The sequence below is a fragment of the Triticum urartu genome, chromosome 3A, assembly GCF_056163025.1.
Source record: "Triticum urartu cultivar PI428250 chromosome 3A, HENAU_Tu73, whole genome shotgun sequence".
Lineage (NCBI taxonomy): Eukaryota > Viridiplantae > Streptophyta > Magnoliopsida > Poales > Poaceae > Triticum > Triticum urartu.
In genome coordinates, this window is record NC_141875.1 from 5,659,788 (window position 1) to 5,677,966 (window position 18,179).

The 18,179-nt window shown below is 45.1% G+C and overlaps 1 protein-coding gene and 1 pseudogene across 1 annotated transcript; one reads left to right on the plus strand and one right to left on the minus strand.

The window, feature by feature from the left end:
- Positions 1-416: 416 nt before the first annotated feature.
- LOC147977600 (disease resistance protein RPM1-like) lies at positions 417-2,504 on the plus strand (annotated as a pseudogene).
- Positions 2,505-10,241: 7,737 nt separating this feature from the next.
- Positions 10,242-16,332, minus strand: LOC147977601 (cysteine-rich receptor-like protein kinase 15). The gene is made up of 6 exons (XM_087545842.1): positions 15,306-16,332; positions 14,295-14,533; positions 11,420-11,627; positions 11,075-11,330; positions 10,665-10,806; positions 10,242-10,576 (listed from the first exon to the last, which is right to left on the minus strand). Exons 1-6 carry the CDS (start codon positions 16,216-16,218, stop codon positions 10,403-10,405), a joined length of 1,932 nt encoding a protein of 643 aa, XP_087401968.1. The 5' UTR covers positions 16,219-16,332; the 3' UTR covers positions 10,242-10,402.
- Positions 16,333-18,179: the final 1,847 nt, after the last annotated feature.

Below are 18,179 nucleotides of genomic sequence, written 5' to 3' on the forward strand. Positions count from 1 at the left end.
AGGGTACCATGTGTGGCTCCCAACCTTTGTTTGTGGGTGTAAGGACATCTCTAATAGAATCTTAAAGTCTCTTTTGTGCGGATGTAATAGAATCTTGAAGATAATTCAAAAACAAAAAGCTTGCTCCAATTAGTTTAGTCACAAGAAATGACAATGTATTGGGAGCCTGGTTCCTAATCGATCCCCAAAATTGATTTTTAAAAACAATTCAAATTGTAGCTCAATCTTTTGTGTTGTGCATCCATGTGAACATTCCACTTGATCTTTAACATAAACTTCATAATCAGCTTCACAATTGTTTGTACATATTGTGACGGTGTCCCAGACTAGGGTCACTCACCACGTCGTCTCCTGGCCAGGTGGGCCAGGACGAGGACTCCATGTCGGTTCACTGATGGGCCACGTCGAGGCGGCCCATGGCGTACGGAAGGAAGGCGCCCATGCATACTCCAATAGAGGTCGTCTACAACACATTTACCTTGTATGTAACCGACTAGGTAGTAACCCTACACCCCCTGGGTGCCTATATAATCCAAGGGCTAGGGCTCATGGACGACGCACAACAATCTCATGGTAGATCACATGCGGTTTTACTCCATCCCAAATGAAAACACAAGCATGACGTAGGGTTTTATCTCTTAGGAGAGCCCGAACCTGGGTAAAACCTTTGTCTCTGTTACCATCACATCAAGGCTATTTGCTCGGGGCCCCCTATCCAAGATTTGCCGAAATCGACTCCATCATTGGTGGCCCATGGTCCCGCTACGTAGTCACAACGATCCGATGGAGATCTGTGTATGCTAGAAAATCAGTGCATACGTCACTTTCATGTCGGGACAGACTTTTGTCTTCGACGACATAGCTTTCCTTGTTGGTTTGGCTGGCCACCTAGGTGAAACCTCAACCCTAGGTCAAATCATCAGATTTGACGATCGAGATAGCACCACGGATTTTCGCAGGAATCGGGCCTTCACGAGCTGGGTGTCATACTACCTAGTCGAGGATCTTCCAACTGTTCTGAAGAATTGTTCTGAAAGTCAGCTTGGAGGATCTTCCAACTGATCTGAAGAATTGTTTTCTGCACTGCACAATATTTCCAGAGGATTATCCATTCCGAAGAAAAGTGGTAATCAGGCATTGGATCGCAGATGGATTCATTAAAGAAACAGGGAGCAAAACATTGGAGGAAGTGGCAGAGGGCTACCTGAACGAACTTGTAAACAGAAGCCTACTGCAGGTGGTCGAGCGGAATTGGTGTGGCCGAGTTCGCAGATGCCGAATACATGACATTATCCGTGTTCTTGCTCTCTCTAAATCAGAAGAAGAATCCTTTTGCCAATTTTACAATGGCTCAAGGACTTTTCGACCGAGAACAGCTGACCCCATTGTTGTGTGCACCAAGTCTCCGCTCTCTGCATGTTTTCACGAGTCATCTGAGAATTGATTCTCTGCAAGCTTTCCTCAAACCTGTAAACTTGCTGTCAACATTGGATCTGCAAGGAGTTCAAATCAAGAGACTACCCAAGATGGTCTTCAACTTGTTCAACCTGCGTTTTCTAGGTCTTCGAGATACTCAAATTGAATATCTCCCAAAAGAAATAGGAAGGTTACAGAATCTAGAAGTCCTTGATGCTTGCAATGATATGCTATCGGTGCTTCCAGTGGAAGTAGCCACACTTTGAAAATTGAAATACCTGTATGTGACTACTGTTCCGGCTGTAGCTGACGAGAGAGTTCTTGCTTTTGATGGGATCTAGGTGCCTAAGGGTATCGGCAATTTGACCGACTTGCTGGCCCTGCAATTTATCGAAGCTAGCAGTGAGGTGTTGTATAAACTAGGATGTTTGACCAAGTTAAGAACTTTTGGTATCAGTAAAGTCAGGCATGGTCATTGTGCAGATTTGTGTGGGGCGATCACAAAAATGGTTCATCTTGTTCGTGTATCAATTGTTGCAGTTGATCAAAGGGAGGTCCTGCAGCTAGAAGCACTTTGCTTACCACCAACTGTTTCAAAAGTTGACATATTAGCGCAGCTGGACAAAAGATTTCTACCCCAGTTTGTCTCATCCAGTTCAAAACTTATTAACCTCACTGATCTACATTTGAGTTGGTCCAAATTACATGAAGACTCTTTTGCATGCCTCTTGGGCTTGCATGGCTTAGTTAAACTTGTCCTTAATAACGCTTATGATGGAAAGGAGCTACACTTCCGCGCAACGTCACTTCCAAAACTCAAGGCACTAGTGATATGGGATGCTCCAAATCTCAACAGAGTTACAATTGAACAAGGTGCAATGCAAAATATTGTTGACCTATTACTCAATGACTGCCCAGAATTGAAGGATCTTCCTCACGGCATCGAGCATCTTAGAACCCTCGAGTATCTACTACTGCACGGAATTTCTGAAGAGCTGACACTGAAGCTTCAGCGAAATGAGGAATCAAAGGAATGCGATGAAGATTGGATGAAAATTAGCCATGTGAGACGGGTTGAGTTTAATTGAGTGCAGGCAGGGGTTGTTAGTTGGCGACGCAAAGGTTTTTGCACTGCTCTGTATTTTTTCAGTTTGAAACGGTGAAGCACTTCTCCTTTATTAGTGCTTCGATCTTTGCGAGCGATGCCAAAAGCAAGCACGCACAGATATGTGATGTTTTGTGAACGCTACATGTGCAATATTATCCTTTTTTCTTGCTTTCTTGAGTGGACTTATCTGTATGGAGCTGGTCGTCTAGCTTTATCCTGTTATTGGATGATGTCATGTCGACAGTATGGACAACTTTTATTTTACTGTCATCCCTTCTCAACCATCTAAACTCGGTTTCTGTATTCAAATTTCAGTTAACAGTTCAATTGTGCGCTTGCTTGTACAGTTGTAGGTTCTTAGCTTTCTACAACTAGATGACGCAAGAAGCAATTAAAACCGAGAATTCTGTGGGTATTTGTCCAGCGGCCCTTGAGACTATAGCATGTAGAGAAGCCGTCTCATTAGCGCAGGACCTTCATATCCATTAATTTGTGGTTTCTTCAGATGCCAAGGAAGTGGTTACAGCTATCCAGAGAGAAACTCAAGGCAATACTGGGGCTATCATTAACGAGATTAGAATCTTAGAATCTTCTTTTAATTGTAGTTTCATTTTCGAAGGTTGTGCCGTCAATTATGAGGCACATAGTTTAGTCAAGTTTTCTCTTTCTTTAGGTTTGGGACGTCACATTTGACTTCGCCAATCCCATGATCAGACTTGTATCCCACAATTTGCTTAAATAAGCCATTTAGAACACATTAAGATATACATCAACCTGTCATGCAGATTAGGAGAGTATTGCATCTTCATGGAGTGGTATTTTGAATAGTAAGGATACTCTCCTCTGAGTTGACCAACAGCTTGTCTTCCACATCTAATTCACGGGATCTCCGATCACAAAGAATAGGTTATCACTGTGAACAACTCATATTGTGGGTCTCACACCCATCTCCCTCGATACATTATCTATCACATTACGTGATAGACCCTTAGTAAAAGGATCTGCCAGATTTTTAGACGTTTGGATATAATCCAATGCAATAACTCCGGAGTTTTTCATTTTCCTGATAGACTTTAACCTTCTTTGAACGTGTCTTGATGACTTTATGTTATCCTTTGAACTGCTCACTTTCGTGATCACAGTTTGATTGTCGCAGTTCATAAGGATACCCGGTACAGGTTTCTCAACAACCGGCAAGTCATTCAAGAGCCGACGAAGCCAATCTGCTTCGACCGTATATGTATCTAGTGCTGTGAGTTCTGCTTCCATTGTTGACCTCGTTAAGATGGTCTGTTTGCAAGACTTTCAAGAAACAGCACCACCTCCATGAGTGAATACATAACCGCTTGTGGCCTTTATCTCATCAGCATCTGAGATCCAGTAAGTCACTATACCCTTCAAGCACCTTTGGCTGCCCGGTGTAGTGAATTCCATAATTCGCAGTGCCTTTCAAATAACGCAAAACTCTTTCTAGAGCTTTGCAATGCACATCTCCTGGTTTTGAGACAAACCGACTCAGTTTGCTAACAGCAAAAGAGATGTCAGGTCTTGTAGCACTAGCTAAGTACATAAGCGAACCAATAATCTGAGAATACTTCAATTGGTCTCTAGCAATTCTTCGATTCTTTCGAAGTAACACACTTGCATCATAAGGTGTTGGAGAGGGCTTACAGTCACTATAGCCAAAGCGACTCAAGATCTTTTCCACATAGTGAGATTGAAGCAATGTAATCCCACCATCATCGTCTCTCAACAACTTAATATTCAGAATGACATCAGCCACTCCTAAATCCTTCATCTTAAAACAGCGAGATAGGAAATTCTTGACCTCCTTAATAACATTCAGATTTGTTCCAAAAATCAGTATATCGTCAACATACAAGCAAAGGATAACTCCCTCGCCCCCACCATGGCGATAGTACACATTTGTCAGCTTCGTTTACAACAAAGCCTGCGGCTGTTAAAGTTTTTTCAAACTTCTCATGCCACTGTTTAGATGCTTGCTTGAGTCCATACAAAGACTTCAGCAACTTGCACACTTTTCCTTCCTAACCATCTAGTACAAACCCGCCTGGTTGTTCCATATAGATTTCCTCGTCCAACTCTCCATTTAGGAAAGCAGTCTTAACATCCATTTGATGAACGAGAAGACCATGCGAGGCAGCTAGTGAAAGTAGAACTAGAATAGTGGTCAGTCGAGCCACAGGTGAGTAAGTATCAAAGAAGTCTTCACCTTCCTTTTGGGTATATCCCTTAGCCACGAGCCGAGCCTTGTACTTTTCAATAGTACCATCAGGCCTAAGCTTCTTCTTGAATACCCATTTGCATCCTATATGTTTGCACCCATAAGGACGATCAGTTATCTCCCAAGTTTTATTCGCCAAGATGGAATCCATCTCGCTACGAACCGCTTCCTTCCAGTAGTCAGCATCTTCAAATGCATAGGCCTCTGAAATAGAACTGGGAGTGTCATCTATGAGGTACACAAGAAAGTCATCACCAAAGGACTTTGCAGTCCTTTGTCTCTTGCTCCTAATAGGAACTTCATTGTTCTCCTTCACAGGACTTTCAAAGTGTTCCATCGAAATTGTAGGTTCGGTAATTGTAACAGGTTCCTGATTCGATAAACTAGGCATCTCCTGATTAGATGGGGTAGCCATATCCTTCATGGGAAAGATATCTTCAAAGAAAGTCGCATCATTCGACTCCATGATCGTACTGACATGCATGTCAGGTATCTCATATTTTACAACTAAGAATCTATAGCCAATGCTATGAAAAGCATATCCCAGGAAAACACAATCCACAGTCTTTGGTCCAAGCTTCCGCTTCTTTGGAATTGGAACATTGACTTTCGCCAAACAATCCCATGTTCGTAGATAAGAGCGTTTTAACCTTTTCTTCTCCCATTCCTCGAATGGAGTTATCTCTTTGTTCTTTGTGGGAACTCGGTTTAGGACATGACATGCCGTCAATATCGCCTCCCCCCACCATGCCTTGGAGAGACCCGATGTGTCTAAGATGGCGTTAACCAAATCAGTTAGAGTATGATTCTTTCTTTCGGCTACCCCATTTGACTGAGGTGAATAGGGAGGCGTCCTCTCATGGATTATACCATGTTCCGCACAAAAAGCATCAAATTCATTGGAAAAATGCTCTCCACCACGGTCGGACCTAAGCCTCTTGATTTTTCGATCAAGTTGGTTTTCCACTTCAGCTTTATAGATCTTGAAAAAGTTCAAAGCCTCATCCTTAGACTTCAGAAGATACACACGGCAGTATCTAGTGGAGTCGTCAATTAACGTCATGAAATATTTCTTTCCATCTTTTGTCAAAACACCATTCATTTCACATAGATCTGAATGTATGAGATCTAGTGGTGCAAGATTTCTCGTTTCCGCAGTCGTGTGAGACTTACGAGGTTGCTTAGCTTGCACACACACTTGACACTTAGATCCCTTGACAGTGGTGAAACTAGGGATTAAGTTCAACTTCGCTAGTCGCGGCATGCAACCAAAATTAACATGACAAAGACGTGAATGCCACACATTGGATTCACTATTGTTGCAAATATGATTAACAACTTTATTGCAAACGTCTGATAAGGATAAACAAAACAGACCTCCTGACTCATAGCCTTTACCAACAAAGGTTCCATACTTGGATATTACAAATTTATTCGACTCAAAGACAAGCTTGTAGCCATCTCTACACAGAAGAGATCCGCTAACAAGATTTTTTTTTACGGAGGGGACATACTGCACGTTCTTCAGCCGCACGATCTTCCCTGAAGTAAACTTCAGATCGACCGTGCCAACACCACGAACAGAAGCACTTGAATCATTGCCCATCAGCACGGTTGAAGTCCATGCGGTCTGATAAGACGAAAACATGGAAATATCACCGCATACATGCACATTAGCACCCGTGTCAATCAACCAATCAGGAGAATGACATACTGAAAGAATAGTGGGAAATATACCATACCCATCATCCTTCATGTCAGTGTCTCCAATGACAACATTAGCGGTCTTGCCGCCTTTCCCAGGGCGACGCTTGTCATAGCGATTGGGGCAACTAGGAGCCCAATGATCAGGATCCCCACACACATGACACACACCTTTCTTCTTGTCATTCTTCTTCATGAAGTTCGTGTGTTGCACAGCCTTGTTCTTCCCATCAAACTTTGCTTTACCATCAAACTTGCCCTTGTTCTTGAACTTGTGGGGCTGGAAGTTCTTCTTCTGTACCATACTGGCATTAGATCCTCCCTCAATACCTCGAGCACGTGTGTCCTTTGCTCTCGTCTTTTCTTCCATATCAAGAGTGTCAATGAGATCCGGGGCGAAAAACTCTTGTTTCTTATGCTTCAGCAAGGTAGCAAAGTTCCTCCATGAAGGAGGAAGCTTAGTGATGATACCTCCGGCAACAAACTTGTCCGGTAGCATACAACCGAAGTGCTCAAGTTATCTAGCAAATGACTGTATCTCATGAGCTTGCTCAACCACGGAGCGCTCTTCAGTCATCCTGTAGTCATAGAATTGCTCCATGATGTACAGCTCAGTGCCAGCATCCGAGACCCCAAACTTGGCCTCGAGTGCATCCCACATATCTTTTTTATTATCAATTAACGCGTAAGCATCAACTATGTTCTCACCAAGAACACTCAAGAGAGCAGCCTTAAATAGAGTATCCATTTTCTAAAAGGCTTGTGCCTGTTGAGCATCAAGCTCCCCTTCAGGTTTGCCGAGAGTGGCGTCATAGCAACTCATGGTTTGAAACCATAAGACTGCTCTCACGCGCCACCTCTTATAGTGGATACCCTCAAACATAGGAGGTCTCATGGAAGTAGCAAAATCACTTGGGGTAAATTGCCTATAATAAGGTTTTTGGATTGTTGGAAATATGAGCAATTTACCAAATGATTTTATTAACAAAAATACTAGATAAAGCATAACTAATATAGTAGAGATAAAACAAGTCATGCGTTCTGACAGAGAGAAGGTAAATAGCTTCTGCATATATGAACCGTAGCCTATTATATCTATAGCAGACAATAGAACTAGTTGCATATATGAGATAGAACCTCACATATTTAGGATAAGTACTAGCACGAGAAACTGTCGCGGGATATCTAACAGAAAGAAGAACACATACGTGACAGCAGCAGCAGTAGCACTGGACTTGGGGTCGGTGTCCTCTGCAGCCATGTCGTCGAGGAGGTTGTCGACGTCGGAGTCCGGGGCGTCCGTGACGAAGGAGTCAGTCAGTAGTCGCGCAGAGCGCTTCCCAAAAACCTTATCACCCTTCTCCCGTACAGGACTCAAAGAGGTGCGGTTTCGGAGGCCTACTGTCCCGACCTGCAGTGCATGCCGCAAGTCGGGATGAGGAAGACAACAGCGACGGGAGGCGAAACGAAGAGACGGAGGCGATTTCAGCTTCCGTGTGACCTTTCGTATACCCGTAGTGCGTGGTAAAAATTTAGATATCGGCTCGGCTCAATCCCGCAACCCGTGGCGTGGCGTGGCGTGGCGTGGCGGGCGGCGAAGGAGCGCGCATGGATATCCCTCTTGTTCTCATGCTCGTACAAGTGGGGAAAGAACCTCCCTTATAAGGAGGTCCAACTCCCATTAAACTAGCAATGTAAGACTAAACTTTTATACCACCTCTTGCCTTGCACAAATGGTCTAAGTGGGCCATTAGAATTTATTAGAAATTTATGAAACTGTTATTGGGCTAGGCCCAAAATAGACAAAATTCCAGCACAATCTGTCTCTTTGCTTTGTTGACGAAACTGTCAATCCTTGCCTTGTTCGAGAAAGTGTTGAAAGCCCAAAATCGGCGCAACACTTGCTGAAGGAATTTCCAGGCGCGTAGGGTGCGAAAGGTCTGTGAGAACATTGCCCTGACGCGTGCGGTAGAGGACTTTGACTGGCACTTTGACCGTTGCAGCTCTGGTTGCCATGAGAGAGACCGGTGGCAAGCACCTCCACCACTATAAAACAATGCGACGTGATCCATAGCTATAGTGGACATGCTTGGCTAGCTCCGGTTTGGTTCATTGGTTCCAGGTTGCTCTGGTCGAACATCGAAGCAAAAGCATCACACTCAGAAAGAGAGAGAGAGAGCGAGAGAAGATGGGCATGGCGAGCGGCTCCTTTTCTTGGGCGCACACCCTGGCGCTCCTAGTCATCCTCCTGGCTGCTACCTTCATCTGCTCGGCAGCCGATGATGCCGACGATGGTAACTATTACTGCTAATCGCTCTCGACTCGATCGTGTTGTTTGTATGTACTCCCTTCCTAAAATATATATATAAGAGCGTCTAGATTACTATATTCTCAAAAAAAAAATCTTCTTTTTCGTTGCAACTCATTACGTTTGATTTGCCGTACATGTAGAAGAGAGAGGCTCACGTCTGCTACGGCCACCTCCGTCGCCCCAGGGACGGCCGGTGCACGGCCAAAGGCGGCTGGAGTACGTCGGCGACACGCCGCCGCCCCCACCACCACAGACGGCAACCGCGGCACCGCGAGACCCTTCACACCGGCGGCACAGCGGATGCCATCTCTTGTCCACGAAATGAAATTGAAGACCGTCGCGACACGATGAGGCAACGCTGCACAGAGCATTTGTACATATAACGACAGTTATTTTGATGCTATAGTATGTGTACCAGGCGGGTTTTTTTTCCTTTGCACAATCTGATCTACCGAGTGTTAAACTGAGTGCTTAGAAGGAGGCGCAACACAGCAAAGGCAAAATAAAAACGATGTCCCGAAATTTGTCATTCTATATAAAGATTAGCATATTTTTGACTAATCTAATCCACGAGTATACAGTAAACATGACAAATATGATATGCATCTCATACCGACACCTAAGCATGTGAGCACATACAGTACATAAAATGAAAACATCTATGAACAGCAACTATACGACCAGCACATGAACGAACATATAGGGGATGAACGAGTCATACCCTCCGGTTGGCTAGACCAACGCGGCGGCGGCAGCGACAACCTCGGCCGACGCCGAGGCCTTCTTCTTGGTGGCTTCGTCGTCGCCCATGGAGTCGATGCAGGGGAAGTAGTGCAAGTATAAGCGGACGGAGACGGGGACGGATCCGTAGCAGTCGCATCGAGATGCTCCCCAAAAACCTTATTGTCGTTCTCCCGGGAAGGAACTTGAACGACAGTGTTCCGGAGGCATCTGCTCGTTAGTCTTCACTTCGTAAGGGAAAATGGCACTTCCGTAAGTGACTCGTTAATTAATTCATAATTAATTAACAATTCTCGGCAGGCGAAAATAAGGCTCGACTCATTCCCGTGGTGCACGCGCGTCCGGAACATTTTCCAGACTCATTCCCGCGGTGCACGCGCGTCCGGAACATTTTCCAGACACTCTCAGACATTGCCCTCGCATTTGCAAGGGCCATCATGCTAGTTTTATAAAACCCAAAATTTTATAAGGCGAATTACCTGACCCAAACATTTCTGATAAACCCGAACGCCCAGCCTGAATTAATGGCAACCTTAATCACCAATCCGCTATTTTCTGAACTTTCAAATGCAAAAGATCGGTACTATACATGCTAATCTAGGAATTTGAACAGAGAGAGATGGAGAAATGCGAGATGCATTCAATATTGCACATGGTTATGCCAGAGCCATTTGAAAAATGAAGAGGTTTCTCCAAATAGCAGATCATGCAACACATGAAAAAATACAAGTCTTGAATACATCAAATTCGTCGATCCCAATGCAAACCAGTGACTTTAACAAAGAACAAACTTTTGCCGTCATCCAAATGTGCCCGGTAACAATGACAGATTGACAGCACATCACATAAACAATCAATTTCTTCACATCCGCCGCCGTCATACATGCGAGAGCCTCTGCCTTATCATTGCCGCGTCCGGCCTGCTGTTGGGGTCTTCCTGGATGCAGTCCAGCGCTATCTCGATGCAGTTGCGGGCTTGTGTGATAGAGTCGCCCGGCAGGCCATCAACATCCATGAGAGCTCGGACGTCTCCTCTCCACTCCTCATGAACCTGCTTGCAGACAGAAAGAATGTGTCTCATGACATGACGAGTTGACGACAACTGGAAGTGTAGGAGATCGTTGAGTAAGGGTACCTACCCAGGTGATGAAGTCGCCCGAAGAATCGCCCACCTTGGCGCATCGCCCAGTGACTATCTCCAGAATAAGAATGCCAAAGCTGTATATATCGGCCTTGGGTGAAATTCTGCCCTTGCAGACGTATTCCGGTGCCATGTACGCCCTGCATTCATCGTCCACCAGATCACTTATGTTAAATAGGCTGTGTTCAGCAAGATTGACATTTTATCATTCGAGCTATGACATTCTTACATAATTACTTCAGCAAAAATCTAACGGAATAGTACCATCCAATGACGGTTTATTGTCACATGCAGCTCCAGGTGGTTATTAACTTATTATCCCTCTCACAGTACGTGACTATTTTCAAAATAAATAAATATATGTAACAATATATTTATGTTAACACTTGACAAGATACTTGGACTTACAATAGACCAACGACCTGCTCCGTGTACGGGTGTGTTAGATCCGCTTTGAAGAACTTTGAGAGGCCAAAGTCGGCGATCTTCACACAGGTGATGTCTCCCCCATCGCCGCGGCTGACCAGTACGTTGCTCGCTTTCAAATCCAGGTGAACGATGTTCTGCTCATGGTCTAGTTCGTGGTGTAGGTAGTGCAGGCCTGAACATATTCCTTGCACAATCTTGTAGCGTCCGCTCCAATCTAGCACGTACCCACTTCCCTCTGCATGACAAACATGGACGTCTCATCTGTAAAGAGGTTGTCTAACTGAACAATGTTAAGAAGATGTTGGCACGTGGTATCATCCATACTATAGATAAGCTTATCGATGCTTCCGCCACTGAGATACTCGAAGCAGAGCAACCTGTCGTCGCCTGTGTCACAATACCCCAGCAGCTTCACAAGATTCTTATGCTTGAACGCCATGAGCATGTGGGCTTCGCTAGTGAAGGCCGCCCCTACGACACCATCCTTGCTATGAAGCTTCTTTACGGCGACCTCCTTCCCTCCCATTGTACCCTGGTGCGTGGACAGAACAGAGAAGGGCCTTGGTCATGATGAACGAGTGATGACTAATAGTACTACATACGAGCGGGAAGTGCTTCTTGTGTTGTTCATAGGCGCATGCATATACATTATTATTGAGTAAAATGCATCATTAGTTCATTAACTCAAAATGATTACACGCTTTAGGCCAACAACTTGGGATTTGATCAATTTAGGCCATATAATCCGATCACTAGCGAGGAAAATAAATAAAAGAAAGGGTGCGCATTAACCGTGACTCGCGGCAAAACAAGGGTTTGCTAACCACTAGGCTGTCAACTGGTTTGTGTTGAGTGTCAATATACATGCATTGCATAGTCTGCGTGGATTGCTACTTATATTGGCTCCATCGGCATAACAACGCACTAGGCCCTTTCACGTGAAAAAAAAAACAGATGCAACTGCCTATTTATTGAGATGAGTGTTCAGCTAATCCAGCTTTAACAGTTTGTAGTACTTGTACATAATGTGAGCTGCATATTATAAACGAATCAATTACTACCTCCGTCCTGGTTTATTAGTCCTCATAGTATTTTGTATCAAACTTTGACCATAGATTTAACTAAAATAATAATAATGCATGTCACCAAAAAATATACATTGTATTCGTATTTGAACATAGTTTTCAATGATATTACTTTTTATTACGTGCATTAGCATTTTACTAGTTAAATCTAAGGTCAAAATTTAGCACAAAATTCAAAGGGGGCCAGTAAATCAGGACGGAGGTAGTAATAGTCTAGTGGCTAGCAATCCCTTGTTGTACCCTCAGCTCTTGTCTTCAAATCCCAACCAGTTCGTGCCTTTAAAATAAATAAATCAGTTCCACTATTGTGAAAAGAACCCTCTAAATATTAGTCAATTAGAGAGCGATCAAAGGTACGCTGATGAGGCAGTCACATGGCCGGTCTTTCTAATCCAAAATTGATTTTGGCCTTATTTGATCAAATAAACGAGTTTATGGTCTAGATTAATCAAGTCCCGAGTTATTGATCTAAAGCATGCAATCAATTTGAGTTAACGGACTCATGACACATTTCACTCTCTACTCATGTCAAGAAAGGAATCTAATCTACTAGAGTACTAGTAGTATTGGAACTATAGTCAATAGTTGACATCGGCCGTACGTGCTAGTGCTGGACGTTTGCATCAGCCACTGCTTCGTCTCTTTTCCGACAACACCAGCGCTATTCAACACCAGCGCATTTCAGAGTCCCCGTGCGAACTCTTGGACTCCATCGTCAGCCTTGGCACTCGCCTCACCACGGCCCTGATGGCTACCCACGTAGCTGGTCGTCGCTGCATGCTACGGTGTTTGATGTGGTGTTTCTGGTCACTGCCGCACTCCGGGGACCTGTCGTTGGGGTAGTTATAGCATGGAAGAAGACAGGGAGAAGAACGAGAGGAGGTGGCGGCAGTGTGCTTTCTGGTGGAGAAAACCGAAGCAATTAGACTTTTCACCGCATAAATGACCCGCTGAGTATCTCTATCCCTAATGTGTTGGGTTTGCTACGTTTTCTGTTTGTTTCCAGGTATTTTTCATGTTATGTGTTTGCAGATATATATTCAAATGATAAGTGTGACACGTGCGGCACGAAGTAACACTGCCATGACGTTTTTACACCTAAAATTGCCATCCAAAGAAATGAAACCCCAAAAAAACTGAAACTCGCCATCCAAGCAGAAAGTTGCCATACTTCACAACTAAAGTTTTCATCTCCGGATAAGTAAAGTTGCCATCATAAAACATCAGGGCGGAATTGTTTTGTGCCACACGCGTGACACTTCTTAGGGTCCTATATAATTAATAAAGTGGATGCACGCGTCGTCCAGATGCAAAGGCCGAGGGTCTTCCTCCTTTTCTAAAAAGAAAGAATGGTCCCCTGTTTGGGTTGGGCACTAGGTGCCCGCACTCCTGGCCACAGCCCAGAGTCGGCCCTGGCGTTGCCGCCCTCACCAGTTGCGGCACCGAGGGGAGACTTCGGTGCTGTTTGGTTTATGATTAAGGCTGCCTATGATTATTAAGTTATGCAAGTTTGATCAACTTAGGAGGTTGTTTGGTACAAACCTTTAGGCAACATGTTTTTTGCCATACTAGAACCCCACATGACATATACTCAAAAAGTAAGGCAAAATTTTCTTAATCTTGCCAATTTGTAGCTTTCATTTTGTTGAGCTAACCTTAGACAAGCTTGGCAAAAAAAAAAAATAAGTAGCAAAGTATAGCAGTGAAAGGCCTAGAACCAAACAGCCCCAAATTCATCTCCCTCCCTGTCCTTGTGCGGTCACCAGAATCGAAAGTTTGAGGGTGTGACACCGCCGCCGCCGCGGCGTAGTTTTCTTGAAACGGAGAAGACAAGAAAGTGGGCAATTGGGAACTCCCGAACAGAAGTCACGGTCATTGGGAATGGCACAAAGCCACGAACAGGGGCCACGTACATGGATGGGCGAGTCAATGACTCTCTTTATGCAACGCGGAAGAAGACATGGTCGTCCATGAAACATTGTGAAATTTCGTTGAAATTGTCGAACGTTTTCCTCTGAATAATGATGTTTTTTTCCTATAAACTTGATAGAACTTCAAACAGTCTGACTAAAGACAAAGCTAATATAGGATGTAAAAGGAAACGGAGAGGGTACCTTGTACACGGTACCGAATGCACCGCTGCCTAGAGGGTCAGTGAAGTTGTTAGTCGCGTCCCTGAGCTGGCTGGCTGAAAACTGCATTGGCGCGGAGCTGCCAAGTTGTATGCTTTGCCTGGAAGGCACACGGGACAACCTCCCACGGAAGAGGTACCTGAGAAGAAGCATAATCCCGGTCACCAAGACGATGCTGCCGCTGCGAATACCTATGATAGCTCCTATCATCGTTGCCTCCCTGCAAATGCAAAAATGAGTTGTAGATTTTTTACGGTACATTTTACCACCTATAGGACAGAGTAGTATCAAACAAGATCAACAGCTAAATGAGTTGTAGATTTTTTTAGGGTACATCTTACCACCTCTAGAACAAAGTAGTATCAAACAAGATGAACAGCTGATTAGATGGTTATTTTAGTATTTTTTTACAGACATTTTAATATGGGTAATTTGGTCTGCAGGTATTTCCCAGGTTCTGCTTCTGCATAATCCTTTTTATTAGATGGATCCCAGCGCATGCCTCCACGCTCCCCCACCGACCGTTTCTTCAGTCATTTCACACGCTTTCACATGCCAGAGCGCTCATGTCTAATGAGGAATCCCCGCATAGAGCTTGTACAAGTATGTATCATTCGGTTTGCAGAATAAGTTATTTTAAATCTGAGATTTTTCTTACATCATTATATTTAGAATTTACGTTTGATATACATATATTTATGTCCATATTGAACCACTACACAAAAAATCACTATAAGAAAAGTAAGATATGAGGAATAATATCATAAAATTTACAATTATATGTATATTTTAATACAATTTTAACTATTTTTTAAGATGTACCGAAAACCCTGGGGTGGACCTTATCCTCATGTGAGACAGGGCAACAGAGACACGAATCGTAGTGTAGCATTGCCGTATATATCTAGGCTGTTGGATCTGAAAAATAATTTGGTGTATCGTGAAAAAAGTTATGGAGCTTGAGGAGCAGAAATGTTGTGTTGTGGATCTCACCTTTGTGTTTGTGGGGTGATGGCGCCGGCGCCAGCGCTGGTGCCATGGCGGGTGCTGTTGCCCAAGCGTCGTTGGGCGACGGCGGCGTCGCCATGTATTCGGAGATGTAATCATCGAACTTCTCCGTCCCATATCTGATGTAGCACCAGTAAGTTTTGACCGCGCCTATAGTCATGGTGCTGCGATGACCCGCAACATATTGTGTCAACTCGTTGAGGCAGCAGCTGCAGTTTTCTCTGGACAGGAACCTCTGGCACTGGACAAGGCCGTAGATGCTTTGGACGGCGCTGCCGTAGTAGCTGGTGCTGCTGGCCGCGGCGTACTGCTTGGACGCAATCGCCCGGCTAGATAGATCTTGCAGAAGCAATCTCCGCTTCCTCCGGAAGCTCACCACATCTTGGCTGCCGGTGAGGTCAAGCCCCAAATCGCTTTTGACCGCCACGGATAAGTAGCCGAAGCCCACCACCGGGGAGAGCTGGTAGTACCATACCATGCAGGTGTCGTAGAAGGCGGACGCGTTCCTGGCGTTGGGGCAGTCCTTCCCTTGGAGGAACCGGCCGGCGGCGTACCTGAGGCACTGCGCGCAGTCTTCCCGGCCGTGGTCCGCGTAGCACATGGCCATGCAACCCACCCCATCATCAGGGTCGCTGGCCACGTTGCCAACGTCAGCCCAGCCGGAAATGGCGCCGTCCTGGATGACGGACTCGGTAAGGTTGGGAAGAAGCCAGCGAACGTGGTCGTCGTAGGGGCTGCCTATCTCGTACTTTTGCGAGCCACACAGCAGGGACTGCTGCCCCGGCGAGGTTGTGCTGCCCCCCTGCCCCCGGCGGAGGACACAAAAGATGAGGAGGAAGGCGATCAGGCGCCTCGGCATGAAACCGGGCGCCATGGCCAAGAACTCGAGGTGTATCATGTCATGTACTCCTATGAGCTAGCCTAACAGCACGATGGCAATATGAAGGTCCAGCCAGCCAGATGCGTACAGCGCAGAGGAGGAGCCATGCCGCAGACAGCTAAAGATACAGTAAATGCGTGGAAGACGCGTTCCACCGCCAACTCACTGTAAGGAGTATATGAACAGTGTCCAGGGCAAACTAGGTTGCCTTGTGTCGTATACTAATTCAAGTGATGATGGCAGTAATCGCATTGCCTCGTAGTACTCTTTTGTTTTCCTTTTTTAGAGTGATACTAGTAGTACTCTTGAGGGCCAAGTCTCCATCAATCAGGATTCTGAATTGCACTGCACTGCACTGAGTCTCTCTCTCTTGACACCTACACCTGGTAGTCTACTAGTAGTACACGATTTAACTTGGTCAGCTTTATAGGGCACTCTACACCGAGATAAGGACATCCGCTATCGGACACTACAGGAGGCGGCCCGTGACTCTGTGTTTCATCTGCGTCGTGGCGTCTACTAGTACAACCTACGACTGGACCCTTGCCGGAGCATGCTTAATCCCTTGGCACAAAAGAGTATACCCGGACTAGACGTATCGACTTTTGCAGTGTGCGCTGTGCAGCACGCGGACAGGTAAAGTGGATTCCATGCAAAACCATCCCATGCAGCAGAGTTGCTCACGGGGTGACCAATTCTTCTTAATTCTCGGTGGGTACATGTGTGCTGCTTAAATCAAGTGAATAAGCGCATGTCTATGTAAACGTTTTTTGAAACATCCAGCATTGCTGGTTTTCTATATAAATGTAAATGTAAATGGTGTGTAAGAGTATTTACAGTAGGACTTGGCAAATCCGGTACGCGGGCGCGTCCGGGCACACTCGTGGACAGCCCCGCAGGTCCTTCATATATTGCACTGCGCATCCATATACCTTAAATCCGGATTTTTAAATCCATGCAAATCCATGTATATTGATCATATGATACAAATTGTTCGATTTCAAAAGTTCGAAACAAAGCAAAGCAAATCATAGTTCAACAATCCGGGTGTACCAAAATGAAATCGATGTCCGAGCGTGACGGGCGGCCTTGGATCACTGGCCGGGCTTCTGCTCCGAGCGGAATGCATCATGCTCCAGGCAGAATGTGTTTTGCTCGTCCTGCTCCATGCATCCGAGCTGGTTGCTTCGTCTGCATCCGGGTCGTCTCCTCCGCCTACATCTGTGCTGCAACCGTCCTCACCACCTCATAGTCCCTACGGTCATTGATCTTCTTCTTTTTGTCCGCAAGCCACTTCTTCGCATACAAAAATCGAAGAGGCTTTTCGTCCGCCAACATAATCCTCGCATCGCCCGCGTCCCATGCGAGTTACAACCTCTTCTTCTCAAACTCAATGTCGCCAAATGTCTTCCCTATGTCTTCCCTTTTGATCACCGCTTCTTACTTCTTCAATTCGATCTGAAGTCTATCCCCACAGCGCACGTCTAAAGCGGCGTCTTCTCCAACTCTTGACCCGTGAAAACGACTAAAGTCTATCGCTACAGCGCACGTACGTCTTACACAGCTGATGAATCCTCTGTGCATTATCTACGCACTTTTCCTACCCACTCCCACAGTCCCACCACAGAAAAGCGCAGGGCACCTCTGGGCGCTACCACCCATGGCAATGATTCCAACTGTGCCAAGTCCCTAGGCCTGTATAGGTATAGATTCTTGTGCGTATTCCGACACAGACCCCGCGTCCGCTTAACATTTGGCTAGCTGGTTTCGCGTCCGAGAATGGTACAAACGGCACTCCTTTTTTTTTGCGTGATAATGATTATATATTACTCCCTCATTTTCGATTTATAAGACTCAATTCAAAAATCTCACCAAGCAAGATAGATGATGAGTGATGGAATATTTTTTATAGTTTGTAAAAGCACCCAATTAATGCTCTTATTTTCTTCAGAAAATTATGTTTACGAATTGATTAATTG